The following is a 23,722-nucleotide window of genomic DNA, read 5'->3' as shown; positions in this document are numbered from 1 at the left end:
CTTCTTCACGCAAAGGGGAGTGGAAATCTGGATCTCTCTCCCCAAAAAGCTGTTGAGGCTGGGAGTTAATTGGAAATTTCAAAATTGAGATTGATAGATTTTTGTTGGGTAAGGATATTAAGGATTACGGAACCGAGGCAGGTAGTTAGAGTTAGAATACAGATCAGCCATGAGTGGCAGAACAGGCTCGAGGGGCTGAATGGCCTCCTCCTGTTCCTATGTGACAGGCTCAAGGGGCTGAATGGCCTCCTCCTGTTCCTATGTAACAGGTTCAAGGGGATGAATGGCCTCCTCCTGTTCCTATGTAACAGGCTCAAGGGGATGAATGGCCTCCTCCTGTTCCTATGTAACAGGCTCAAGGGGCTGAATGGCCTCCTCCTGTTCCTATGTAACAGGCTCGAGGGGCTGAATGGCCTCCTCCTGTTCCCGTGTTTCTAATTGAAGAGTTGCCCTAATATCTCAGTCAATAAACGCTGAGGTGCTGAGTTACATAGACCGAGAAGGTCCCAGGTTTGACGTGCAGCTCTCACTGACCTCAGATAGGGAGGTGGTGGCCGTACTACACATGGGTCCCACTGCCCCCGATGAGGCAGAGTGCTGCTGGCATCTGTGGGACTTTTTTGCCCGGAGGTGAGCTAACCAGGAGAAAACATCCTCCTGTGCTAATTTAACACAATCGCCTTAATGAAAGTGGAAGAGATGAAAGGAGATGGGAATGCCTTCCTTAGAGCAGAGAAGGTTAAGGGGAGATTTAGTAAGAACATAAGAAATAGGAACAGGAGTAGGCTATACGGCCCCTCGAGCTTGCTCCACCATTCAATAAGATCATGGTTGATCTTCAACCTCAACTCCACTTTCCCGTCCGATCCCCATATCCCTTGATTCCCCTAGAGTCCAAAAATCTCTCCGTCTCAGCCTTGAATATACTCAATAATTCAGCATCCACAGCCTTCTGGGGTAGAGAATTCCAAAGATTCACAACCCTCTGAGTGAAGAAATTCCTCCTCGTTTCAATCTTAAATGGCCGACCCCTTATCCTGCAACTATGCCCCCTAGTTCTCGACTCTCCAGCCAGGGGAAACAACCTCTTAGCCTCTACCCTGTCAAGCCCCCTCATAATCGTATATGTTTCAATGAGATCACCTCTCATTCTTCTAAACTCCAGAAAGTATAATAGAGGTGTTCAAAATTATGAAGGGTTTTGATAGAGTAAATAAGGAGAAACTGTTTCCACTGGCAGGAGGGTCAGTAACTAGAGGACACAGATTTAAGATAATTGGCAAAAGAACCAAAGGGGAGGAGAATTTATTTTCACAGCGAGTTCTTATGATCTGAAATACACTGCCTGAAAGGGTGGTGGAAGCAGACTCCATAGTAACTTTCAAAAGAGAATTGGATAAATACTTGAAAAGGAAAATTTTGCAGGGCTATGGGGGAAAGAGCAGGGGAGTGGGACTAATTGGGCAGCTCTTTCAAAGAGCCGGCACAGGCACGATGGGCCGAATGGCCTCCTTCTGTGCTGTATCAGTCTACGAAATGATTTTACAGTGAGCCACTGTCTCCCAGGAAGCACAAGTTTATCTGTCTGAGCAAGCACAAGGAGTTCTCGACTGGTGACGGGATCAGGACAAGACATGCCTGGCTTTGACATTTTCACAGAACATCGGCTTAATGTTTTATCGAGGGGGTTCGCACAAAATACCTCCAGCTTCATGGAGTCCAATTATTCTGTTTCAAAGCAGGCCGTAGTTACAGAATGAATTAGCATGCGTGGTGTAAATTGGAAAGAAATGCTCCACCAAAGATTAAAATGTACTTGTTTTCTTCAGCCGGTTATTTCAGCATCCTCCCTTTGTGACGGGCATCGGAGCGACGAAGGACTGGGTGAGAGCAGGTCGGGACATCCGACCTGACTGTCCACTCGCTACCGATGTCCCACACCTGCCCAACACCTGCCCAACTCCCTCTTAAAATGACCAGCCTCCCTGGACAATCTGCTCCAAGCACTCTCCACTCTATGTGCCTTGTATCAAAACGTCAGAGGAACACGGGAACAGGAGGAGGCCATTCAGCCCCTCGAGCCTGTTCCACCATTCAGTGAGATCATGGCTGATCTACCCACCTTGGCTCCGTAACTCCTAATAGCCTTACCCAACAGAAATCTATCAATCTCAGATTTGACATGTTCCCATCTGCCTGTGTAATAGTCGTCTCTTTCCTCAGCAGTTCAGGTTACCCGCCGCTGCATAATATATGAGAGTCTTAGTCAAAGTTTCGCATGATCGATTAGAACAAGTTATTGATGGCGTTCTATTTCCAGACTGGATTATCGGAGCAGTGATGACCGAGCACACCCTTTATTAAAGCAGCATTTCTTGTCGGGCCACGAGGCTGTACCCCAGTGTTCGAGTTAGGAGGAAAGACTGGAAAAACTTTGGGCTTTTCAGCCTGGAATAGAGATGTCTGAGAGGTGATCTTGTAGAGGGATACAAGATAGTGAAATCTGAAAAACTGTTTTAAACTAAATTATCATCGAATCTTACGGCAGGGAAAGAGGTTATTTGGCCCATTGATCTTAGAACGAGCTATCCGATTAGACCCATTCCCCTGCTCTTTCCCCATTGTCCAGCAAATTTTTCCCCATCATGTATTTATCCAATTCCCTTTTGAAAGTCATTTTTGAATCTGCTTCCACCACCCTTTCTGGCAGCACATTCCAGATCATAACAACTCGCTGCTTTAAAAAATGTTTCCTCATCTCGCCCCTGGTTCTTTTGCCAATTATCTTAAATCTGTGTCCTCTGGTTACCAACTCTCCTACCAGTGGAAACAATTTCTCCTTATTTACTCTATCAAAATCCCTCTGAATTTTGAACACCTCTATTAAATCTCCCCTTAACCTTCTCTGTTCTAAGGAGAACAACCCCAGCTTCTCCAGTTTCTCCACATAACTGAAGTGCCTCATCCCTGTCACCATTCTAGTAAATCTCCTCTGCACCCTCTCCAAGGCCTTGACATCCTTCCTAAAGTGTGGTGCCCAGAATTGGACACAATACTCCAGCTGGGGCCTAACCAGTGATATAAGCATCACTTCCTTGCTTTTGTATTCTATGCCTCTGTTTATAAAGCCAAGGATCCCGTATTCTTTTTTTAACAGCCTGTAATATCTGTGTTAATAATAAATAAAAACAGAAAATGCCAGAAAAGCTCAGCAAGTGAGGCAACATCTGTGGAGAAAGAAACAATTGACGTTTCAGGTCAAAGACCTTTCGTCAGACGTTAACTCTGTTACTTTCTCCACAGAAGCTGCCTCACTTGCTGAGCTTCTCCAGCATTTTCTGATTTTATTTCAGATTTCCAGCATCCGCAGTATTTTGCTTTAGATTTAGTGTAATATCTGTGTTTTTTTCCATGTTTCTCCCAGGGACACAATAGAATTGTCGCATATAGTCGATCTATTTATTTTTCCATCTGCTGTAGTCTTGTTTGGGTTTTGGATCGAGGAAGTAATTGCACTGAACTTCCAACCACTACTCTTTACGGGATCAGATTAATATCTCCAGAAAACTTTGCCACTGCCAGAGATTTTATTATTGGTGAGTCAACGCTTATAATTGTCATTTTAATCATTCAAGTGCTGATTCCATTGCTCACCGTGCTAATCGAACAAAGACCTGGTCTCTTTAATCACACCTTCAATCAGTAAATATCTGTAAATGCATTAATACTAATTGAAAGAAAGAAAGAAAGACTTGCATTTATATCATGCTTTTCACGATCTCATAGCATCCCAAAGTGCTTTACCGTCAATAAAGTACTTTCTTGAAGCGTAGCCACTGTTGTAATGTAGGAAATGCGGCAGCCAATTTATGCACAGCAAGGTCCCAGAAACAGCAATGTGATAATGACCAGATAATCTGTTTTTTAGTGATACTGATTGAGGGAAAAATATTGGCCAGGACACCGGGGAGAACTCCCCTGCTCTTCTTCAAAATAGTGCCATGGGATCTGTTACAGTCCCCTGAGAGGGCAGACGGGGCCTCGGTTTGGCATCTCATCCGAAAGATGGCATCTCTGACAGTGCAGCACTCCCTCAGTACTGGAGTGTCAGCCTGGATTTTGTGCTCAAATCTCTGGAGTGGGACTCAAACCCAGAGTCAGAGGCGAGAGTGCTACCCACTGAGCCACGGCTAACGTGGGATCAGATTAAAAAATGTACGCTTTGATTTCAACTGCACGCCACCCTTGAGATTATTAAAATACAGCACAGTACAAAAAGAATTGGGGGGGTGGAAATGCCAAGATGGAACTATAGATGCCACTGACAATAGCTCACCAGATATGCCCAGCAGTCAGGGAGAAGTATGCTATTATTGGGAACTAGTGCCTGTCAGATGCTGTTCATTGCTGAGAGCTTTATGCAGCCAATTCTATAAATCTAATTTTGTTGCATTAACTGTAGCTTTAGGTAGGAGGAGAAGCTGATGTCCATTTGAGGTCTCTACATAAACAGGATAATATTTCTGTACAGCTAAGTGACGTATCAGATTAAGGGTTTTTTTTAGTGTGAACTCTGTAATATTGCTATGTTTTCTGGTATAAGTAGAATTGGGGCTCACAGAGAGGCAGATGTGAAAGTATCTTTCTTGAGGAAATCAATAACATTTCCTAGTTTGGTAAAAAAAGAGCTATGAGCTGGCGTCCCTTAGGGAAGTGCGGAGAGATGTTTCTGACTGGAGTCGGCAGAGAGAATGCCCAGAAGATGCAGCCAAACCAGATGAAATATATCGTACCCGGAATTTTTGTTTTGTTTGTTTAGAATAATCTTCGGTGATTCGTAGCTGTGGATCTGCAACCACCTTCAGCCAGAAGTGCCAAGTAGATGATCCATCATGGCCTCCTCCCGATATCCCCACCATCATAGAAGCCAGTCTTCAGCCAATTTGATTCACTCCATGTGATATCAAGAAACGGCTGAGTGCACTGGATACAGCAAAGGCTACAATATCCCAGCTGTAGTGCTAAAGACTTGTGCTCCAGAACTAGCCGCACCTCTAGCCAAACTGTTCCAGTACAGCTACAACACTGGCATCTACCCGACAATGTGGAAAATTGCCCAGGTATGTCCTGTCCACAAAAAGCAGGACAAATCCAATCCGGCTAATTACCGCCCCATCAGTCTACTCCCAATCATCAAAGTGACGGAAGGTGTCATCGATAGTGCTATCAAGCGGCACTGAATCACCAATAACCTGCTCACCGATGCTCAGTTTGGGTTCTGCCAGGACCACTCGGCTCCAGACCTCATTACAGCCTTGGTCCAAACATGGACAAAAGAGCAGAATTCCAGAGGTGAGGTGAGAGTGACTGCCCTTGACATCAAGGCAGCATTTGACCGAGTGTGGCATCAAGGAGCCCTAGTAAAATTGAAGTCAGTGGGAACCAGGGGGAAAACTCTCCAGTGGCTGGAGTGATAACTAGTACAAAGGAAGTTGGTAGTCATTGTTGGAGGCCAATCATCTCAGCCCCAGGATATCACTGCAGGATCAGGGCAGTGCCCTAGGCCCAACCATCTTCAGCTGCTTCATCAATGACCTTCTCTCCATCATAAGGTCAGAAGTGGGGATGTTCGCTGATGATTGCAGGCTGTTCAGCTCCATTCGCAACCCCTCAGATAATGAAGCAGTCCGTGCCCACATGCACTTGGACAACATCCAGACTTGGGCTGATATGTGGCAAGTAACATTCGCTCCAGACAAGTGCCTGGCAATGACCATCTCCAACAAGAGAGAGTCTAACCACCTCCCCTTGACATTCAACTGCATTACCATTGCCAAACCCCCCACCATCAACATCCTGGGGGTCACCGTTGACCAGAACCTTAACTGGATCAGCCACATAAATACTGTGGCTACATGAGCAGGTCAGAGGCTGGGTGTTCTGTGGTGGGTGACTCACCTCCTGACTCCCCAAAGCTTTTCCACCATTTACAAGGCACAAGTCAGGAGTGTGATGGAATACTCTCCACTTGCCTGGATGAGTGCAGCTCCAACAACATTCAAGAAGCTCGACACCATCCAGGACAAAGCAGCCCGCTTGATTGGCACCCCATCCACTACCCTAAACATTCACTCCCTTCACCACCGGTGCACCGTGGCTGCAGTGTGTACCATCTACAGGATGCACTGCAGTAACTCACCAAGGCTTCTTCGACAGCACCTCCCAAACCCGCGACCTCTACCACCTAGAAGGACAAGGGCAGCAGGCACATGGGAACAACACCGCCTGCACGTTCCCCTCCAAGTCACACACCATCTCGACTTGGAAACATATCACCGTTCCTTCATTGTCGCTGGCTCAAAATCCTGGAATTCCCTTCCTAACAGCACTGTGGGAGAACCTTCACCTCACGGACTGCAGTGGTTCAATAAGGCGGCTCAGGACCACCTTCTCAAGGGCAATTAGGGATGGGCAATAAATACTGGCCTTGCCAGTGATGCCCACATCCCATGAATGAATTTTTAAAAAAATTTGTGCAAAATTGTCGTCATCTGCTCCTGGCGCGAACAGTACCCACATTACCAACCGTATCTGTGTATACCATGTCCTGGGAGGGTATCATAAGAACAAAGGAAATAGGGGCAGGAGTAGGCCGTAAGGCCCCTCGAGTCTGCTCCGCCATTCAATAAGATCATGGCTGATCTTCAAACTCAACTCCACTTTCCCACCCGATCTCCATATCCCTTGATTCCCCTAGAGTCCAAAAATCTATCAATCTCAGCCTTGAATATACTCAACGACTCAGCATCCACAGCCCTCTGGGGTAGAGAGTTCCAAACATTCACCATCCTCTGAGTGAAGAAATTCCTCCTCCTCTCAGTCCTAAATCGTCCACCCCTTATCGCAAGTTACCATATTCAACAACAATAACTTGTATTTATATAACTTCTTTATCGTAGTAAAATGTCCCAAGGTGCTTCACAGGAGCGTAATCAGACAAAAATTGGAACTGAGCCACATAAGGAGATATTAGGACCAAAAGCTTGGTCAAAGAGGTAGGTTTTAAGGAGTGTCTTAAAAGAGGAGAGGTAGAGAGGCGGAGAGGTTTAGGGAGGGAATTCCAGAGCTTAGAGCCTAGGCAGCTGAAGGCACAACCGCCAATGGTGGAGCGATGAAAATTGGGGATGCGCAAGAGGCCACAATTGGAGGAGCGCAGAGATCTCAGAGGGTTGTGAGGCTGGAGGAGGTTTCAGAGTTAGGGAGGGGTGAGACCATGGAGGGATTTGAACACGAGGATTAGAATTTTAAATTTGAGGCATTGCCGGACCGGGAACCGATGTAGGTCAGCAAGCACAGGGGGCGATGGGTGAACGGGACTTGGTGCAAGTTACTATTCATGAAAAATAGTGAGCCAGCTTGGATATGATATGGTGCCTGCTGGTGACCCTCAGGTAGTTTAATAAGGAAATACATTATTCGTGTTCTCGGAATTTGAGACCCTGCAGAATGAAACTGGAGATAAAATTCGTCATATTTGTCTTCTACAGAGGGCAAAAAGGGGACATGAGATTGCTTTGGCAGATAAGGCAAAGGAGAATCCAAAGAGCTTCTACAAGTACATAAAGGGCAAAAGAGTAACTAGGGAGAGAGTAGGGCCTCTTAAGGATCAACAAGGTCATCTATGTGCGGAACCACAAGAGATGGGTGAGATCCTGAATGAATATTTCACATCGGTATTTACGGTTGAGAAAGGCATGGATGTTAGGGAACTTGGGGAAATAAATAGTGATGTCTTGAGGAGTGTACATATTACAGAGAGGGAGGTGCTGGAAGTCTTAACGCGCATCAAGGTAGATAAATCTCCGGGACCTGATGAAATGTATCCCAGGACGTTATGGGAGATTAGGGAGGAAATTGCGGGTCCCCTAGCAGAGATATTTGAATCATCGACAGCTACAGGTGAGGTGCCTGAAGATTGGAGGGTAGCAAATGTTGTGCCTTTGTTTAAGAAGGGCAGCAGGGAAAAGCCTGGGAACTACAGACCGGTGAGCCTGACATCTGTAGTGGGTAAGTTGTTAGAGGGTATTCTGAGAGACAGGATCTACAGGCATTTGGAGAGGCAGGGACTGATTAGGAACAGTCAGCATGGTTTTGTGAGAGGAAAATCATGTCTCACGAATTTGATTGAGTTTTTTGAAGGGGTAACCAAGAAGATAGATGAGGGCTGTGCAGTAGACGTGGTCTACATGGACTTCAGCAAAGCCTTTGACAAGGTACCGCATGGTAGGTTGTTACATAAGGTTAAATCTCACGGGATCCAAGGTGAGGTAGCCAATTGGATACAAAATTGGCTTGACGACAGAAGATAGAGGGTGGTTGTAGAGGGTTGTTTTTCAGACTGGAGGCCTGTGACCAGCGGTGTGCCTCAGGGATCGGTGCTGGGTCCGCTGTTATTTGTTATTTATATTAATGATTTGGATGAGAATTTAGGAGGCATGGTTAGTAAGTTTGCAGATGACACCAAGATTGGTGGCATTGTGGACAGTGAAGAAGGTTATCTAGGATTGCAACGGGATCTTGATAAATTGGGCCAGTGAGCCGATGAATGGCAGATGGAGTTTAATTTAGATAAATGTGAGGTGGTGCATTTTGGTAGATCGGATCGGACCAGGACCTACTCCGTTAATGGTAGGGCGTTGGGGAGAGTTATAGAACAAAGAGATCTAGGAGTACAGGTTCATAGCTCCTTGAAAGTGGAGTCACAGGTGGATAGGGTGGTGAAGAAGGCATTCGGCATGCTTGGTTTCATTGGTCAGAACATTGAATACAGGAGTTGGGATGTCTTGTTGAAGTTGTACAAGACATTAGCAAGGCCACACTTGGAATACTGTGTACAGTTCTGGTCACCCTACTATAGAAAGGATATTATTAAACTAGAAAGAGTGCAGAAAAGATTTACTAGGATGCTACCGGGACTTGATGGTTTGACTTACAGGGAGAGGTTAGATAGACTGGGACTTTTTTCCCTGGAGAGTAGGAGGTTAAGGGGTGATCTTATAGAAGTCTATAAAATAATGAGGGGCATAGATAAGGTAGATAGTCAAAATCTTTTCCCAAAGGTAGGGGAGTCTATAACAAGAGGACATAGATTTAAGGTGAGAGGGGAGAGATACAAAAGGGTACAGAGGGGAAATTTTTTCACTCAAAGGGTGGTGAGTGTCTGGAACGAGCTGCCAGAGGCAGTAGTAGAGGCGGGTACAATTTTGTCTTTTAAAAAGCATTTGGACAGTTACATGGGTCAGATGGGTATAGAGGGATATGGGCCAAGTGCAGGCAATTGGGACTAGCTTAGTGGTATAAACTGGGCGACATGGACATGTTGGGCCGAAGGGCCTGTTTCCATGTTGTAAACTTCTATGATTCTTCTACAGAAGGTTGGATATGATCAGAAAAAGTTACTTCTTCCAGACATTCGAAATTCCTTATTTTTTAATAAGGAGGATGTGGTTTTTTTATTCGTTCATGGGATTTGGGCGTCGCTGGCGAGGCCAGCATTTATTGCCCATCCCTAATTGCCCTTGAGAAGGTGGTGGTGAGACCCCTTATTGAACCGCTGCAGTCCGTGTGGTGAAGGTTCTCCCACAGTGCTGTTGGGAAGGGAGTTCCAGGATTTTGACCCAGCGACAATGAAGGAACGGCGATATATTTCCAAATCGGGAATCGGGTGTGTGACTTGGAGTGGAACGTGCAGGTGGTGTTGTTCCCATGTACCTGCTGCTCTTGTCCTTCTAGGTGGTAGAGGTCGCGGGTTTGGGAGGTGCTGTCGAAGAAGCCTTGGTGAGTTGCTGCAGTGCATCCTGTGGATGGTACACACTGCAGCCACAATGCGCCAGTGATGAAGGGAGTGAACGTTTAGGGTAGTGGATGGGGTGCCAATCAAGCGGGCTGCTTTGATTGGGTAAATGTAGGCCGAGCCGTTAACTTAAGCCCTAAGGAAGGTTTTGAAATCTGATTTGTGACATTGTGACATTGAAGATGGCATCATGTAGCTTGTCCATGGATTTGCAATTGGCCCTGAAGGATGAGATGGCTGATAGCGGGTAAAGATATGGCGGAGTCCTTTAAGCCTCCACTGTCAAAGGTGTCTGCTGTAAAGGCAGAAAAGATAGATCTTGCATTTATATAAAGCCTTTCACAGCCTCAAGAAGTCCCAAAGCGCTTCACAGCCAATAAAATATTTTTGAAGTGTAGTCACTGTTGTAATGCCGGAAATGCGACAGCCAATTTACGCACGGCAAGATCCCACAAACAGCAATGAGATAATGACCTCATAATCTGTTTTTTGCGATGTTGGTTGAGGGATAAATATTGGCCAGGACACCGGGGAGAACTCCCCTGCTCTTCTTCGAAATAGTGCCGTGGAATCTTTTACGTCCACCTGAGAGGGCAGACGGGACCTCGGTTTAACATCTCGTCTGAAAGACGGCACCTCTGACAGTGCAGCATCCCTCAGTACTGGCACTGGGATTGTCAGCCTGAATTACGTGCTCAAGTCTCTGGAGTGGGACAGGTTACATTATGTTCTGTGACATCTACATGTTGTCTACATGTGATCTCCAGAGTCCTGTACACATTTTGGTAGCACTGTGTAATAATGTTGACAGGGTGAGGATCTAGGGTGGGGGAGTGTTGTGGGGGGACTTGGATCAGATGAAGAGAGCGGGTCAGGGGGCTGACTTGTCCTCATTCAGGTTCCAGCCAACCCTGACTGGACATCAGCAGCTGGGCTTGATCCACAAGCTGGTTCCTTGTTGAGCTGCTGTTCCTAGTGCAAACCGAGCTTTAGGTTTCCAGGGGTGGATTTGACTTTCAGGAGAACGGAGCGCGGAGCGCCAAACCCATTCCAGCGGGGAAGAGGAAGAGGTCGCCACCATCTTGGGCTCTGGGCCTCATTTGAATTGGTCGGGTGAGCTGTGGCCGAGGGGGGAGGGGAGGAGCACTCCACTGGCCAGCCTCCTAAAGTCAAAACCTACCCCTCTGTGTGCTGAAAACATCAAGATAGAAATGTTAGTCGCAGCTCGAGTCTTCATAACAATATCCAAAGCTTTAATGTGATCACATGCACTTATATACAGAGCTGACTGGACCTTTTCAGCAGAGTGTCTATTGAGACCACTGTGTGAGCCACTGAGTTGCAGGTGGGGCGGGACTTGTGGCAGGGCTCACGGCAAACAGTCTATTTACTCAGCAAACGGAGTCTGTGTAAACAGCGCACTACAACAAACAGTCTACAGAATCTATTTAAACAGTGCACTACAGCAAATAGTCTATTTAAAAAGAGTCACTACGAACTACAGCAAACAGAACTCATGACATGAAATTACTGCAACTTCTCCCAATAAAAGCAGGATGATTTCTCCAGCAAAATGCAGTGAGTGGGAGATAGTTACATAATACAAATTATGTGCGTAAAATCAATCCCAGTCACTTGGAGCAGTGCGGTCTCCGGGCGTGATTGACGGGGAAATTACACAATCATCTCCGTTCTGGTCGGGACTTGTGGTGTCACTATATGCAGTTACTTTTTAGTTTGGCTATATTTATTTATAAATAGAGTGGAAATTTAGTGCAAAATTAAAAGCGGATTAACTGCGTGAATTCTATCCATCTAAAGTTCAGGTGCATTGATTTGGAAGGTGAAATGCCATCACTCTGCATTGCATCAAACTAAATCTGCCTTCTGGGGTTTAATTACACAACTGACTGGAACGAACGGCGTTCGCTTCTCCATAGATTTATACTCACCCACAAGCTTACCGCGGGCTTTTGTGCGGCAAGAGTCCAGCGTTAACTCCCGGGAACCTGCGAGAACCAGGAAGTGAAGCATCCTTCACGAGCCGCGCAGACTAAAAACCAGGAAGTGCCCAATAAGGTTAGTAAATTTAATATAAAATAACATAGAGAAACCAAAATAAAGAGTAGGTAAGATTAAAAGACTAAGATAAAAGAGACGGAAAGAAAAGTTAAATAAAATTAATTTTTTAATTTTAATTTTTTTTATATATCCAAAAACTCTTAAAATCAGGAGTAATGAGACTCCTCATCTTTAAAAGTTAATTTTTAGTGCCAGAGAGGTTGTTTGGCAGTCATTAATACTTACCACGCTGTAAAAAGTTAGCTTAGACCCAAAAAAACTCAGCGTGCCTGTTCTGTGGTGAGATTAGTTAGTTTCCAGCTGGGCAGGGGAGCAAGTTAACGCTGGTCCGTTGATTGCAGCCGGCAAGATCCCTTTAACGGGAAGCTGTCAGATCAGCAGGGAATCAGGAAGAGCATGTTCTGGATTTCCACGTTTCACTCCGCATGTGCAGTCGTCGGAACTTGCTCTTCCATTTGCCCATTAATAATGATGAGCACTGTTAGGCTCACCGTTATTTTACGAGCAATTTCCGGCCCAATGTTATCTGATTTCAGAGACTCATTAGATGGGAATTTTTTTTACCATATCAAAATGGCAGCGTGTAGAACTATTAACATATCTTTCAAAAGACATGTTTAACACTTCTATTTCTGTGATCAGTAAATGATGTTAAATCTTAGTGTTTGCAAATAATTGTCATTTTGAGATATAAACAAGTTTCACTTGGGACTGGGCAGGGCAATGGGTTAAAGCATTAAGGCTTTCACCTCCGGGTCCTGGCTGAAATTTCAGACCAATGTCAGCCATGGCTCAGTGGGTAGCACTCTCGTCTCAAGGTCGTGGGTTCAAGTCCCTCTCCAAAGACTTGAGCACATAATTCAGGCTGACACTCCAGTGCAGTACTGAGGGAGTGCTGCATTGTCGGAGCTGCCGGCTTTCGGATGAGATATTAAATCAAGGCACTGTCTGCCCTGTTAGCTGGATGTAAAAGATCCCATGGCACTGTTTGAAGAAAAGCAGGGGAGTTCTCCCCGGTGTTCTGGCCAATATTTATCCCTCAACCAACATCACTAAAAAACAGATTATCTGGTCATTAACACAGTGCTGTTTGTGGGACCTTGCTGTGCGCAAATTTGCTGCCACGTTTCCTACATTACAACAGTGACTACACTTCAAAAGTACTTCAATTGCTGTAAAGCACTTTGGAAAGTCCTGTAGTCGTGAATGGTGCTATTTAAATGGAAGTCTGTCTGTCTTTCCTTCTTTCCTTCCTATCTTTCTTTAGCCCTCATTGTGTTCTCCTTTTTCTGTTGCTCTCACTGTGTTCTCTTTCTCCCGTTGCCCTCACTGTGTTCTCTTTTCTCTCTTGCCCTCACTGTATTCTCTTTTCTCTCTTGCCCTCACTGTATTCTCTTTTCTCTCTTACCCTCACTGTGTTCTCTTTTCTCTCTTGCCCTCACTGTGTTCTCTTTTCTCTCTTGCCCTCACTGTGTTCTCTTTTCTCTCTTGCCCTCACTGTGTTCTCTTTTCTCTCTTGCCCTCACTGTGTTCTCTTTTTTTCTCTTGCCCTCACTGTGTTCTCTTTTCTCTCTTGACCTCACTGTGTTCTCTTTTCTCTCTTGCCCTCACTGTGTTCTCTTTTCTCTCTTGCCCTCACTGTATTCTCTTTTCTCTCTTACCCTCACTGTGTTCTCTTTTCTCTCTTGCCCTCACTGTGTTCTCTTTTCTCTCTTGCCCTCACTGTGTTCTCTTTTCTCTGTTGCCCTCACTGTGTTCTCTTTTTTTCTCTTGCCCTCACTGTGTTCTCTTTTCTCTCTTGCCCTCACTGTGTTCTCTTTTCTCTCTTGCCCTCACTGTGTTCTCTTTTCTCTCTTGCCCTCACTGTCTTCTCTTTTCTCTCTTGCCCTCACTGTGTTCTCTTTTCTCTCTTGCCCTCACTGTATTCTCTTTTCTCTCTTGCCCTCACTGTATTCTCTTTTCTCTCTTACCCTCACTGTGTTCTCTTTTCTCTCTTGCCCTCACTGTGTTCTCTTTTCTCTGTTGCCCTCACTGTGTTCTCTTTTTTTCTCTTGCCCTCACTGTGTTCTCTTTTCTCTCTTGCCCTCACTGTGTTCTCTTTTCTCTCTTGCCCTCACTGTGTTCTCTTTTCTCTCTTGCCCTCACTGTGTTCTCTTTTCTCTCTTGCCCTCACTGTGTTCTCTTTTCTCTCTTGCCCTCACTGTATTCTCTTTTCTCTCTTACCCTCACTGTGTTCTCTTTTCTCTCTTGCCCTCACTGTGTTCTCTTTTCTCTCTTGCCCTCACTGTGTTCTCTTTTCTCTGTTGCCCTCACTGTGTTCTCTTTTTTTCTCTTGCCCTCACTGTGTTCTCTTTTCTCTCTTGCCCTCACTGTGTTCTCTTTTCTCTCTTGCCCTCACTGTGTTCTCTTTTCTCTCTTGCCCTCACTGTCTTCTCTTTTCTCTCTTGCCCTCACTGTCTTCTCTTTTCTCTCTTGCCCTCACTGTCTTCTCTTTTCTCTCTTGCCCTCACTGTGTTCTCTTTTCTCTCTTGCCCTCACTGTCTTCTCTTTTCTTTCTTGTCCTCACTGTATCCTCTTTTCTCTCTTGCCCTCACTGTGTTCTCTTTTCTTTCTTGCCCTCACTGTGTTCTCTTTTCTCTCTTGCCCTCACTGTGTTCTCTTTTTTTCTCTTGCCCTCACTGTGTTCTCTTTCTCTTTGCAGGGTTCACTCAGTGTTTCCCTGTTATTTTCCTTCTGGGACTTCTTCCACAAATTAATACTTTTCTCACCTATTTGCTGGAACAAATAGACATGCACATCTTTGGTGGTTCTGGTATGTATGCCATAAGTTTTCTTTTCTGTTTTTAATTTAAGAAAAACAAGGTGGGAGTATTCCACACTAAAATGTTGTTCCTGTGTAAAAGCTAATTTAAGGTATGTGTTTGCAGCAACTACTAATTGCTTTCCGTTTCCATGAGATTTAAATACATTTTCCGCCAAGCCTGGGTAAATAGCACGCCACCTGTTTCCATGGGTAGGGTTGGCGAGTTAGCTGATGTTAGGTTGGGCGCCCTGGGTTAGGGAGGGGAAAATCGGTCAGATTTCCTCCTTCTAACCACCACTGTGCAACCCCTGCTGGGCGGACATCCGAGGAGGACAGGAAAGGACACAGCTGAGATACACCTGGCGTTCCAACAGCCAGGCTCACACCTGAACAGTGGTTTCTCGGGAGAGCTGTGGGACTGGACACCAGCATCGAACCAGCACTTGGAGCGAAGGGGAGACAATTTTCGTTAAAATTTAGCGAGAGGAAAGCATGTTTCCTGTTGCACGATCCCTAATTTTGCATGGCCGCAGTCTTCTATTTTAATATTCACAATTTCACTGTTAACAGCACCACTTAATGCTGTAAGTTGAGCATCGACGGAGGCAAAGTACTCGATTAGTACCTCTGCCATACTCTGGGAGTCCTTTCTAACCTGTCCTTGAGCATCTTTCAGTGGCCCAATACAGCCTTTGATGGCCCTCTAACTCCTCATGTAGCTGAAAAAACGTTTCCAATCCTACCACAGTTGTCCAGTAACCTTTTTAGCTGATCTGACAGCAGCCTTTGTTTTCTTTAACTGTTCAGGGTACTTGTCTTTGTTTTGCTGGATATTATGTACTTTTAGTTTATAAGAACGTCATATTGGCCTCTGTACAGGACAAGTTTGGTTTCTTCTGATTACACTCCTTTCTTTTGACTTTGGGGGAATGTACAAGGCTTCTATGCATCTTAATTTGCTCTTAAACACTTGCCATTTATATTCAATAACTAACACAACACGCACAACATGTAAGAATCAGTATTTATGCCACTTAGAACAATTAGAGCAGCTTAAAAGCACTTGTCCAAATGTTAATTATTTAGATTCCCTTGTAATTGAATACAGTGAGATGTGTGCTCTCGGCTGCCATTGTGATTTGCTGAGCTGTCACAGCCCAGCAGTCAGTTTGAGTGAGTTAGGAGTCCCTTGGTAGAGGTGACGTTCATTCAACTACATCATTTCTCTCCAGACCGGTCTTGGCATTTCCTCTGTCTCTCTGCCTGTCTGAGTTTGGACGTAGATCTGATCATTCTGCTTCTGAACTTTTGTCTGATTTTTTTTTTTCCCACTGACTTGCCATTCCCAACTTTAGTTTCCCTTCTCTTCACTGCCTCTTCACTTCAGTCTCTCTCATCCCATCGTGTTTCTCTGATTCGGCATTGATTTCCTTCACTTCTTTCGGATGAAACATTAAACCGAGGCTCCGTCAGCCTTCTCAGGTAGACATAAAAGATCCCATGGCACTATTTTGAAGAAGAGCAGGGGAGGTCTCCCCGGTGTCCTGGCCGATATTTATCCGTCAATCAACATCACTGCTGCCTTCTTGAAGCGGGATGCTACAACTGAGTGGCTCGCTAGACCATTTCAGAGCGCAGTTAAGAATCAACCACATTGCTGTGGGTCTGGAGTCACATATAGGCCCAGACCGGGTAAGGACGGCAGCTTTCTTTCCCTGAAGGGCATTAGTGAACCAGATGGATTTTTACGACAATCTGGGAGTTTCATGGTCACCATTTCTGATGCTAGCTTTTTATTCCAGTTTTATTTTATTTAGTTAACGGAATTTAAATTCCCCAGCTGCCATGGTGGGATTTGATTATTAGTCCGGGCCTCTAGATTACAGGTTCAGTTACATAACCACTATGCTACCGTACCCGTGAGTCCCTTTGACATTCTCACGACAGACGGCTCTCTCCACTGTCTCTTTGGATCAGTCTCTCCTCCTTGCTGTCTGTCTGGAACGTGTCTCTCTCTCTCTACACAGTCTGGATAGCCTCTCCCTCTCTCCACTGCCTGTCTGGATTGCCTATCCCTCCACTGTCTGGAGCGCCTCTCCCTCTCTCCACTGTCCGGATTGTATCTCCCCCTCTCCACTGTCTGGATCGCCTCTCCCTCTCTGCACTGTCTGTCTGGATTGCCTCTCTCTGCACTGTCTGTCTGGATTGCCTCTCCCTGCACTGTCTGTCTGGATTGCCTCTCCCTCCACTGTCTGGAGCGCCTCTCCCTCTCTCCACTGTCCAGATTGTATCTCCCCCTCTCCACTGTCTGGATCACCTCTCCCTCTCTGCACTGTCTGTCTGGATTGCCTCTCCCTCCACTGTCTGGATCGTGTCTCCCTCTCTCCACTCTGGATTGTCTCTCCCTCTCTCCAGTGTCTGGATCGTGTCACCCTCTCTCCACTGTCTGTCTGGATCGTCTCTCCCTCTCTGCACTGTCTGTCTGGATTGCCTCTCTCTGCACTGTCTGTCTGGATTGCCTCTCCCTCCACTGTCTGGAGCGCCTCTCCCTCTCTCCACTGTCCAGATTGTATCTCCCCCTCTCCACTGTCTGGATCACCTCTCCCTCTCTGCACTGTCTGTCTGGATTGCCTCTCCCTCCACTGTCTGGATCGTGTCTCCCTCTCTCCACTCTGGATTGTCTCTCCCTCTCTCCAGTGTCTGGATCGTGTCACCCTCTCTCCACTGTCTGTCTGGATCGTCTCTCCCTCTCTCAACTGTCTGTCTGGATCGTGTCTCCCTCTCTCCACTGTCTGTCTGGATCGTGTCTCCGTCTCTCCACTGTCTGTCTGGATCATGTCTCCTTTTCTCCACTGTCTGGATCACCTCTCCCTCTCTCCACTGTCTGGATCGTCTCTCCCTCTCTCCACAGTCTGGATCGACTCTCCCTCTCTCCACAGTCTGGAACGACTCTCCCTCTCTCCACTGTCTGGATCCTCTCTCCCTCTCTCCACAGTCTGGATCGTCTCTCCCTCGCTCCATTGTCTGGATCGTCTCTCCCTCTCTCCATAGTCTGGATCGTCTCTCCCTCTCTCCACAGTCTGGATCGTCTCTCCCTCTCTCCACAGTCTGGATCGTCTCGCCCTCTCTTCTCAATCTGGATCGTGTCTCCCTCTCTCCACTGTCTGTCTGGATCATGTCACCCTCTCTCCACTGTCTGGATCGTCCCTCCCTCTCTCAACTGTCTATCTGGATCGTGTCTCCCTCTCTCCACTGTCTGTCTGGAACGTGTCTCCCTTCCTCCACTGTCTGGATCACCTCCCCTTTCTCTACAGTCTGGATCGTCTCTCCCCCTCTCTACAGTCTGGATCGTCTCTCCCCCTCTCTACAGTCTGGATCGTCTCTCCCCCTCTCTACAGTCTGGATCGTCTCTCCCCCTCTCTACAGTCTGGATCGTCTCTCCCCCTCTCTACAGTCTGGATCGTCTCTCCCCCTCTCTACAGTCTGGATCGTCTCTCCCCCTCTCTACAGTCTGGATCGTCTCTCCCCCTCTCTACAGTCTGGATCGTCTCTTCCCCTCTCTACAGTCTGGATCGTCTCTCCCCCTCTCTACAGTCTGGATCGTCTCTCCCTCTCTTCTCAATCTGGATCATCTCTCCCTCTCTCCACCGTCTGTCTGGATCGTCTCTCCCTGTCTCCAATGTCTGGATCGCCTCTCCTCTCTCCACTGTCTCCCTGGATCACCTCTCCCTCTCTCCACTATCTGGATCGTCTCCCCCTCTCTCCACTGTCTGGATCGCCTCTCCCTCTTTTCTCAGTCTGGATCATCTCTCCCTCTCTCCATTGTCTGTCTGGATCGTCTCTCGCTGTCTCCAATGTCTGGATCACCTCTCCTCTCTCCACTGTCTTCCTGGATCGTCCCACCCTCTCTCCACTGTCTGGATCGTCCCACCCTCTCTCCACTGTCTGGATCGTCCCACCCTCTCTCCACTGTCTGGATCGTCCCACCCTCTCTCCACTGTCTGGATCGTCCCACCCTCTCTCCACTGTCTGGATTGTACCTCCCTCTCTCCACTGTCTGGAACGCCTCTCCCTCTCTCAACTGTCTGCCTGGATCGCCTCTCCCTCTCTCCACTGTCTGGATCGCCTCTCCCTCTCTCCACTGTCTGGATCGCCTCTCCCTCTCTCCACTGTCTGGATTGTACCTCCCTCTCTCCACTGTCTGGAACGCCTCTCCCTCTCTCAACTGTCTGCCTGGATCGCCTCTCCCTCTCTCCACTGTCTGGATCGCCTCTCCCTCTCTCCACTGTCTGGATCGCCTCTCCCTCTCTCAACTGTCTGTCTGGATCGCCTCTCCGTCTCTCCACTGTCTGGATCGTCCCTACTCTCTCCACTATTTGGATCGTCTCACCCTCTCTCCACAGTCTGGATCGTGTCTCCCTCTCTCCACTGACCGGATCACCTCTCCCTCTCTCCACAGTCTGGCTCATCTCTTCCTCCACTGCCTGGATCACCTCTCCCTCTCTCCACCATCTAGAACGTGTCTGCCTCTCTCCACTGTCTTTCTGGATCACCTCTCCCTCTCTCCACTGTCTGGATCACCTCTCCCTCTCTCCACGGTCCATCTGGGTCCTCTCTCCACGGTCCGTCTGGGTCCTCTCTCCTTCTCTACACTGACTGTATCCCTTTCCCTGTCTCCACTGTCTGGATCATCTCTCCCTCCACTGCCCAGATCATCTCTCCCACTCTCCACTGTCTGTCTGGTAAGCCTCTCCCTCTCTCCACTGTCTGTCTGGATTGCCTCTCCCTCTCTCCAATGTCTGGATCACCTCTCCCTCCCTCCACTGTCTGGATCGTGCCACCCTCACTCCACTGTCTGTCTGGATCACCTCTCCCTCTCTCCACTGTCTGGATCGCATCTCCCTTACTCCACTGTCTGGATTGTGTCTCCCTCTCACCTCTGTCTGTCTGGATCGTCTCTCGCGCTCTCCACTGTCTGGATCGTCTCTTCCTTTCTACCCTGTCTGGATAGACTCTCCCTCCTCCATTGTCTGTCTGGATCTTCTCTCCCTCTCTCCACTGTCTGTCTGAATCGCCTCTCACTCCACTGTCTGCATCACTCTCCCTCCATTGTCTGGATCACTTCTCCTCTCTCCACTGTCTGGATCGTCTCTCCCTCGCTCCAATGTCTGGATCACCTCTCCCTCTCTCCTCTCTCAGTATCACCTCTCCCTCTCTCCACAATCTGGACCGTCTCTCCCTCTCTCCACAGTCTGGATCGTCTCTCCCTCGCTCCATTGTCTGGATCGTCTCTCCCTCTCTCCACAGTCTGGATCGTCTCTCCCTCTCTCCACAGTCTGGATCGTCTCGCCCTCTCTTCTCAATCTGGATCGTGTCTCCCTCTCTCCACTGTCTGTCTGGATCATGTCACCCTCTCTCCACTGTCTGGATCGTCCCTCCCTCTCTCAACTGTCTATCTGGATCGTGTCTCCCTCTCTCCACTGTCTGTCTGGAACGTGTCTCCCTTCCTCCACTGTCTGGATCACCTCCCCTTTCTCTACAGTCTGGATCGTCTCTCCCCCTCTCTACAGTCTGGATCGTCTCTCCCCCTCTCTACAGTCTGGATCGTCTCTCCCCCTCTCTACAGTCTGGATCGTCTCTCCCCCTCTCTACAGTCTGGATCGTCTCTCCCCCTCTCTACAGTCTGGATCGTCTCTCCCCCTCTCTACAGTCTGGATCGTCTCTCCCCCTCTCTACAGTCTGGATCGTCTCTCCCCCTCTCTACAGTCTGGATCGTCTCTCCCTCTCTCCACTGTCTGGATCGCCTCTCCCTCTCTCCACTGTCTGGATCGCCTCTCCCTCTCTCAACTGTCTGTCTGGATCGCCTCTCCGTCTCTCCACTGTCTGGATCGTCCCTACTCTCTCCACTATTTGGATCGTCTCACCCTCTCTCCACAGTCTGGATCGTGTCTCCCTCTCTCCACTGACCGGATCACCTCTCCCTCTCTCCACAGTCTGGCTCATCTCTTCCTCCACTGCCTGGATCACCTCTCCCTCTCTCCACCATCTAGAACGTGTCTGCCTCTCTCCACTGTCTTTCTGGATCACCTCTCCCTCTCTCCACTGTCTGGATCACCTCTCCCTCTCTCCACGGTCCATCTGGGTCCTCTCTCCACGGTCCGTCTGGGTCCTCTCTCCTTCTCTACACTGACTGTATCCCTTTCCCTGTCTCCACTGTCTGGATCATCTCTCCCTCCACTGCCCAGATCATCTCTCCCACTCTCCACTGTCTGTCTGGTAAGCCTCTCCCTCTCTCCACTGTCTGTCTGGATTGCCTCTCCCTCTCTCCAATGTCTGGATCACCTCTCCCTCCCTCCACTGTCTGGATCGTGCCACCCTCACTCCACTGTCTGTCTGGATCACCTCTCCCTCTCTCCACTGTCTGGATCGCATCTCCCTTACTCCACTGTCTGGATTGTGTCTCCCTCTCACCTCTGTCTGTCTGGATCGTCTCTCGCGCTCTCCACTGTCTGGATCGTCTCTTCCTTTCTACCCTGTCTGGATAGACTCTCCCTCCTCCATTGTCTGTCTGGATCTTCTCTCCCTCTCTCCACTGTCTGTCTGAATCGCCTCTCACTCCACTGTCTGCATCACTCTCCCTCCATTGTCTGGATCACTTCTCCTCTCTCCACTGTCTGGATCGTCTCTCCCTCGCTCCAATGTCTGGATCACCTCTCCCTCTCTCCTCTCTCAGTATCACCTCTCCCTCTCTCCACAATCTGGACCGTCTCTCCCTCTCTCCACAGTCTGGATCGTCTCTCCCTCGCTCCATTGTCTGGATCGTCTCTCCCTCTCTCCACAGTCTGGATCGTCTCTCCCTCTCTCCACAGTCTGGATCGTCTCGCCCTCTCTTCTCAATCTGGATCGTGTCTCCCTCTCTCCACTGTCTGTCTGGATCATGTCACCCTCTCTCCACTGTCTGGATCGTCCCTCCCTCTCTCAACTGTCTATCTGGATCGTGTCTCCCTCTCTCCACTGTCTGTCTGGAACGTGTCTCCCTTCCTCCACTGTCTGGATCACCTCCCCTTTCTCTACAGTCTGGATCGTCTCTCCCCCTCTCTACAGTCTGGATCGTCTCTCCCCCTCTCTACAGTCTGGATCGTCTCTCCCCCTCTCTACAGTCTGGATCGTCTCTCCCCCTCTCTACAGTCTGGATCGTCTCTCCCCCTCTCTACAGTCTGGATCGTCTCTCCCCCTCTCTACAGTCTGGATCGTCTCTCCCCCTCTCTACAGTCTGGATCGTCTCTCCCCCTCTCTACAGTCTGGATCGTCTCTTCCCCTCTCTACAGTCTGGATCGTCTCTCCCCCTCTCTACAGTCTGGATCGTCTCTCCCTCTCTTCTCAATCTGGATCATCTCTCCCTCTCTCCACCGTCTGTCTGGATCGTCTCTCCCTGTCTCCAATGTCTGGATCGCCTCTCCTCTCTCCACTGTCTCCCTGGATCACCTCTCCCTCTCTCCACTATCTGGATCGTCTCCCCCTCTCTCCACTGTCTGGATCGCCTCTCCCTCTTTTCTCAGTCTGGATCATCTCTCCCTCTCTCCATTGTCTGTCTGGATCGTCTCTCGCTGTCTCCAATGTCTGGATCACCTCTCCTCTCTCCACTGTCTTCCTGGATCGTCCCACCCTCTCTCCACTGTCTGGATCGTCCCACCCTCTCTCCACTGTCTGGATCGTCCCACCCTCTCTCCACTGTCTGGATCGTCCCACCCTCTCTCCACTGTCTGGATCGTCCCACCCTCTCTCCACTGTCTGGATCGTCCCACCCTCTCTCCACTGTCTGGATCGTCCCACCCTCTCTCCACTGTCTGGATTGTACCTCCCTCTCTCCACTGTCTGGAACGCCTCTCCCTCTCTCAACTGTCTGCCTGGATCGCCTCTCCCTCTCTCCACTGTCTGGATCGCCTCTCCCTCTCTCCACTGTCTGGATCGCCTCTCCCTCTCTCCACTGTCTGGATTGTACCTCCCTCTCTCCACTGTCTGGAACGCCTCTCCCTCTCTCAACTGTCTGCCTGGATCGCCTCTCCCTCTCTCCACTGTCTGGATCGCCTCTCCCTCTCTCCACTGTCTGGATCGCCTCTCCCTCTCTCAACTGTCTGTCTGGATCGCCTCTCCGTCTCTCCACTGTCTGGATCGTCCCTACTCTCTCCACTATTTGGATCGTCTCACCCTCTCTCCACAGTCTGGATCGTGTCTCCCTCTCTCCACTGACCGGATCACCTCTCCCTCTCTCCACAGTCTGGCTCATCTCTTCCTCCACTGCCTGGATCACCTCTCCCTCTCTCCACCATCTAGAACGTGTCTGCCTCTCTCCACTGTCTTTCTGGATCACCTCTCCCTCTCTCCACTGTCTGGATCACCTCTCCCTCTCTCCACGGTCCATCTGGGTCCTCTCTCCACGGTCCGTCTGGGTCCTCTCTCCTTCTCTACACTGACTGTATCCCTTTCCCTGTCTCCACTGTCTGGATCATCTCTCCCTCCACTGCCCAGATCATCTCTCCCACTCTCCACTGTCTGTCTGGTAAGCCTCTCCCTCTCTCCACTGTCTGTCTGGATTGCCTCTCCCTCTCTCCAATGTCTGGATCACCTCTCCCTCCCTCCACTGTCTGGATCGTGCCACCCTCACTCCACTGTCTGTCTGGATCACCTCTCCCTCTCTCCACTGTCTGGATCGCATCTCCCTTACTCCACTGTCTGGATTGTGTCTCCCTCTCACCTCTGTCTGTCTGGATCGTCTCTCGCGCTCTCCACTGTCTGGATCGTCTCTTCCTTTCTACCCTGTCTGGATAGACTCTCCCTCCTCCATTGTCTGTCTGGATCTTCTCTCCCTCTCTCCACTGTCTGTCTGAATCGCCTCTCACTCTCTCCACTGTCTGCATCACTCTCCCTCCATTGTCTGGATCACTTCTCCTCTCTCCACTGTCTGGATCGTCTCTCCCTCGCTC

General features: G+C 48.6%; 1 protein-coding gene across 1 annotated transcript in view; it reads left to right on the top strand.

Annotated features, from left to right (window-relative positions):
• LOC137321658 (pecanex-like protein 1) overlaps positions 1-23,722 on the top strand; it is a 245,233-nt gene that overhangs the window by 90,962 nt on the left and 130,549 nt on the right. The window contains exons 13-14 of the mRNA XM_067984156.1: positions 3,425-3,596; positions 14,637-14,747. Coding sequence (XP_067840257.1) covers positions 3,425-3,596; positions 14,637-14,747 — 283 coding nt within the window. The remainder of the gene's footprint in view (positions 1-3,424; positions 3,597-14,636; positions 14,748-23,722) is intronic.

Source organism: Heptranchias perlo, chromosome 5 (assembly GCF_035084215.1).
Source record: "Heptranchias perlo isolate sHepPer1 chromosome 5, sHepPer1.hap1, whole genome shotgun sequence".
NCBI classification, from domain to species: Eukaryota; Metazoa; Chordata; class Chondrichthyes; order Hexanchiformes; family Hexanchidae; genus Heptranchias; species Heptranchias perlo.
This window is presented reverse-complemented; position numbering and strand designations above follow the sequence as displayed.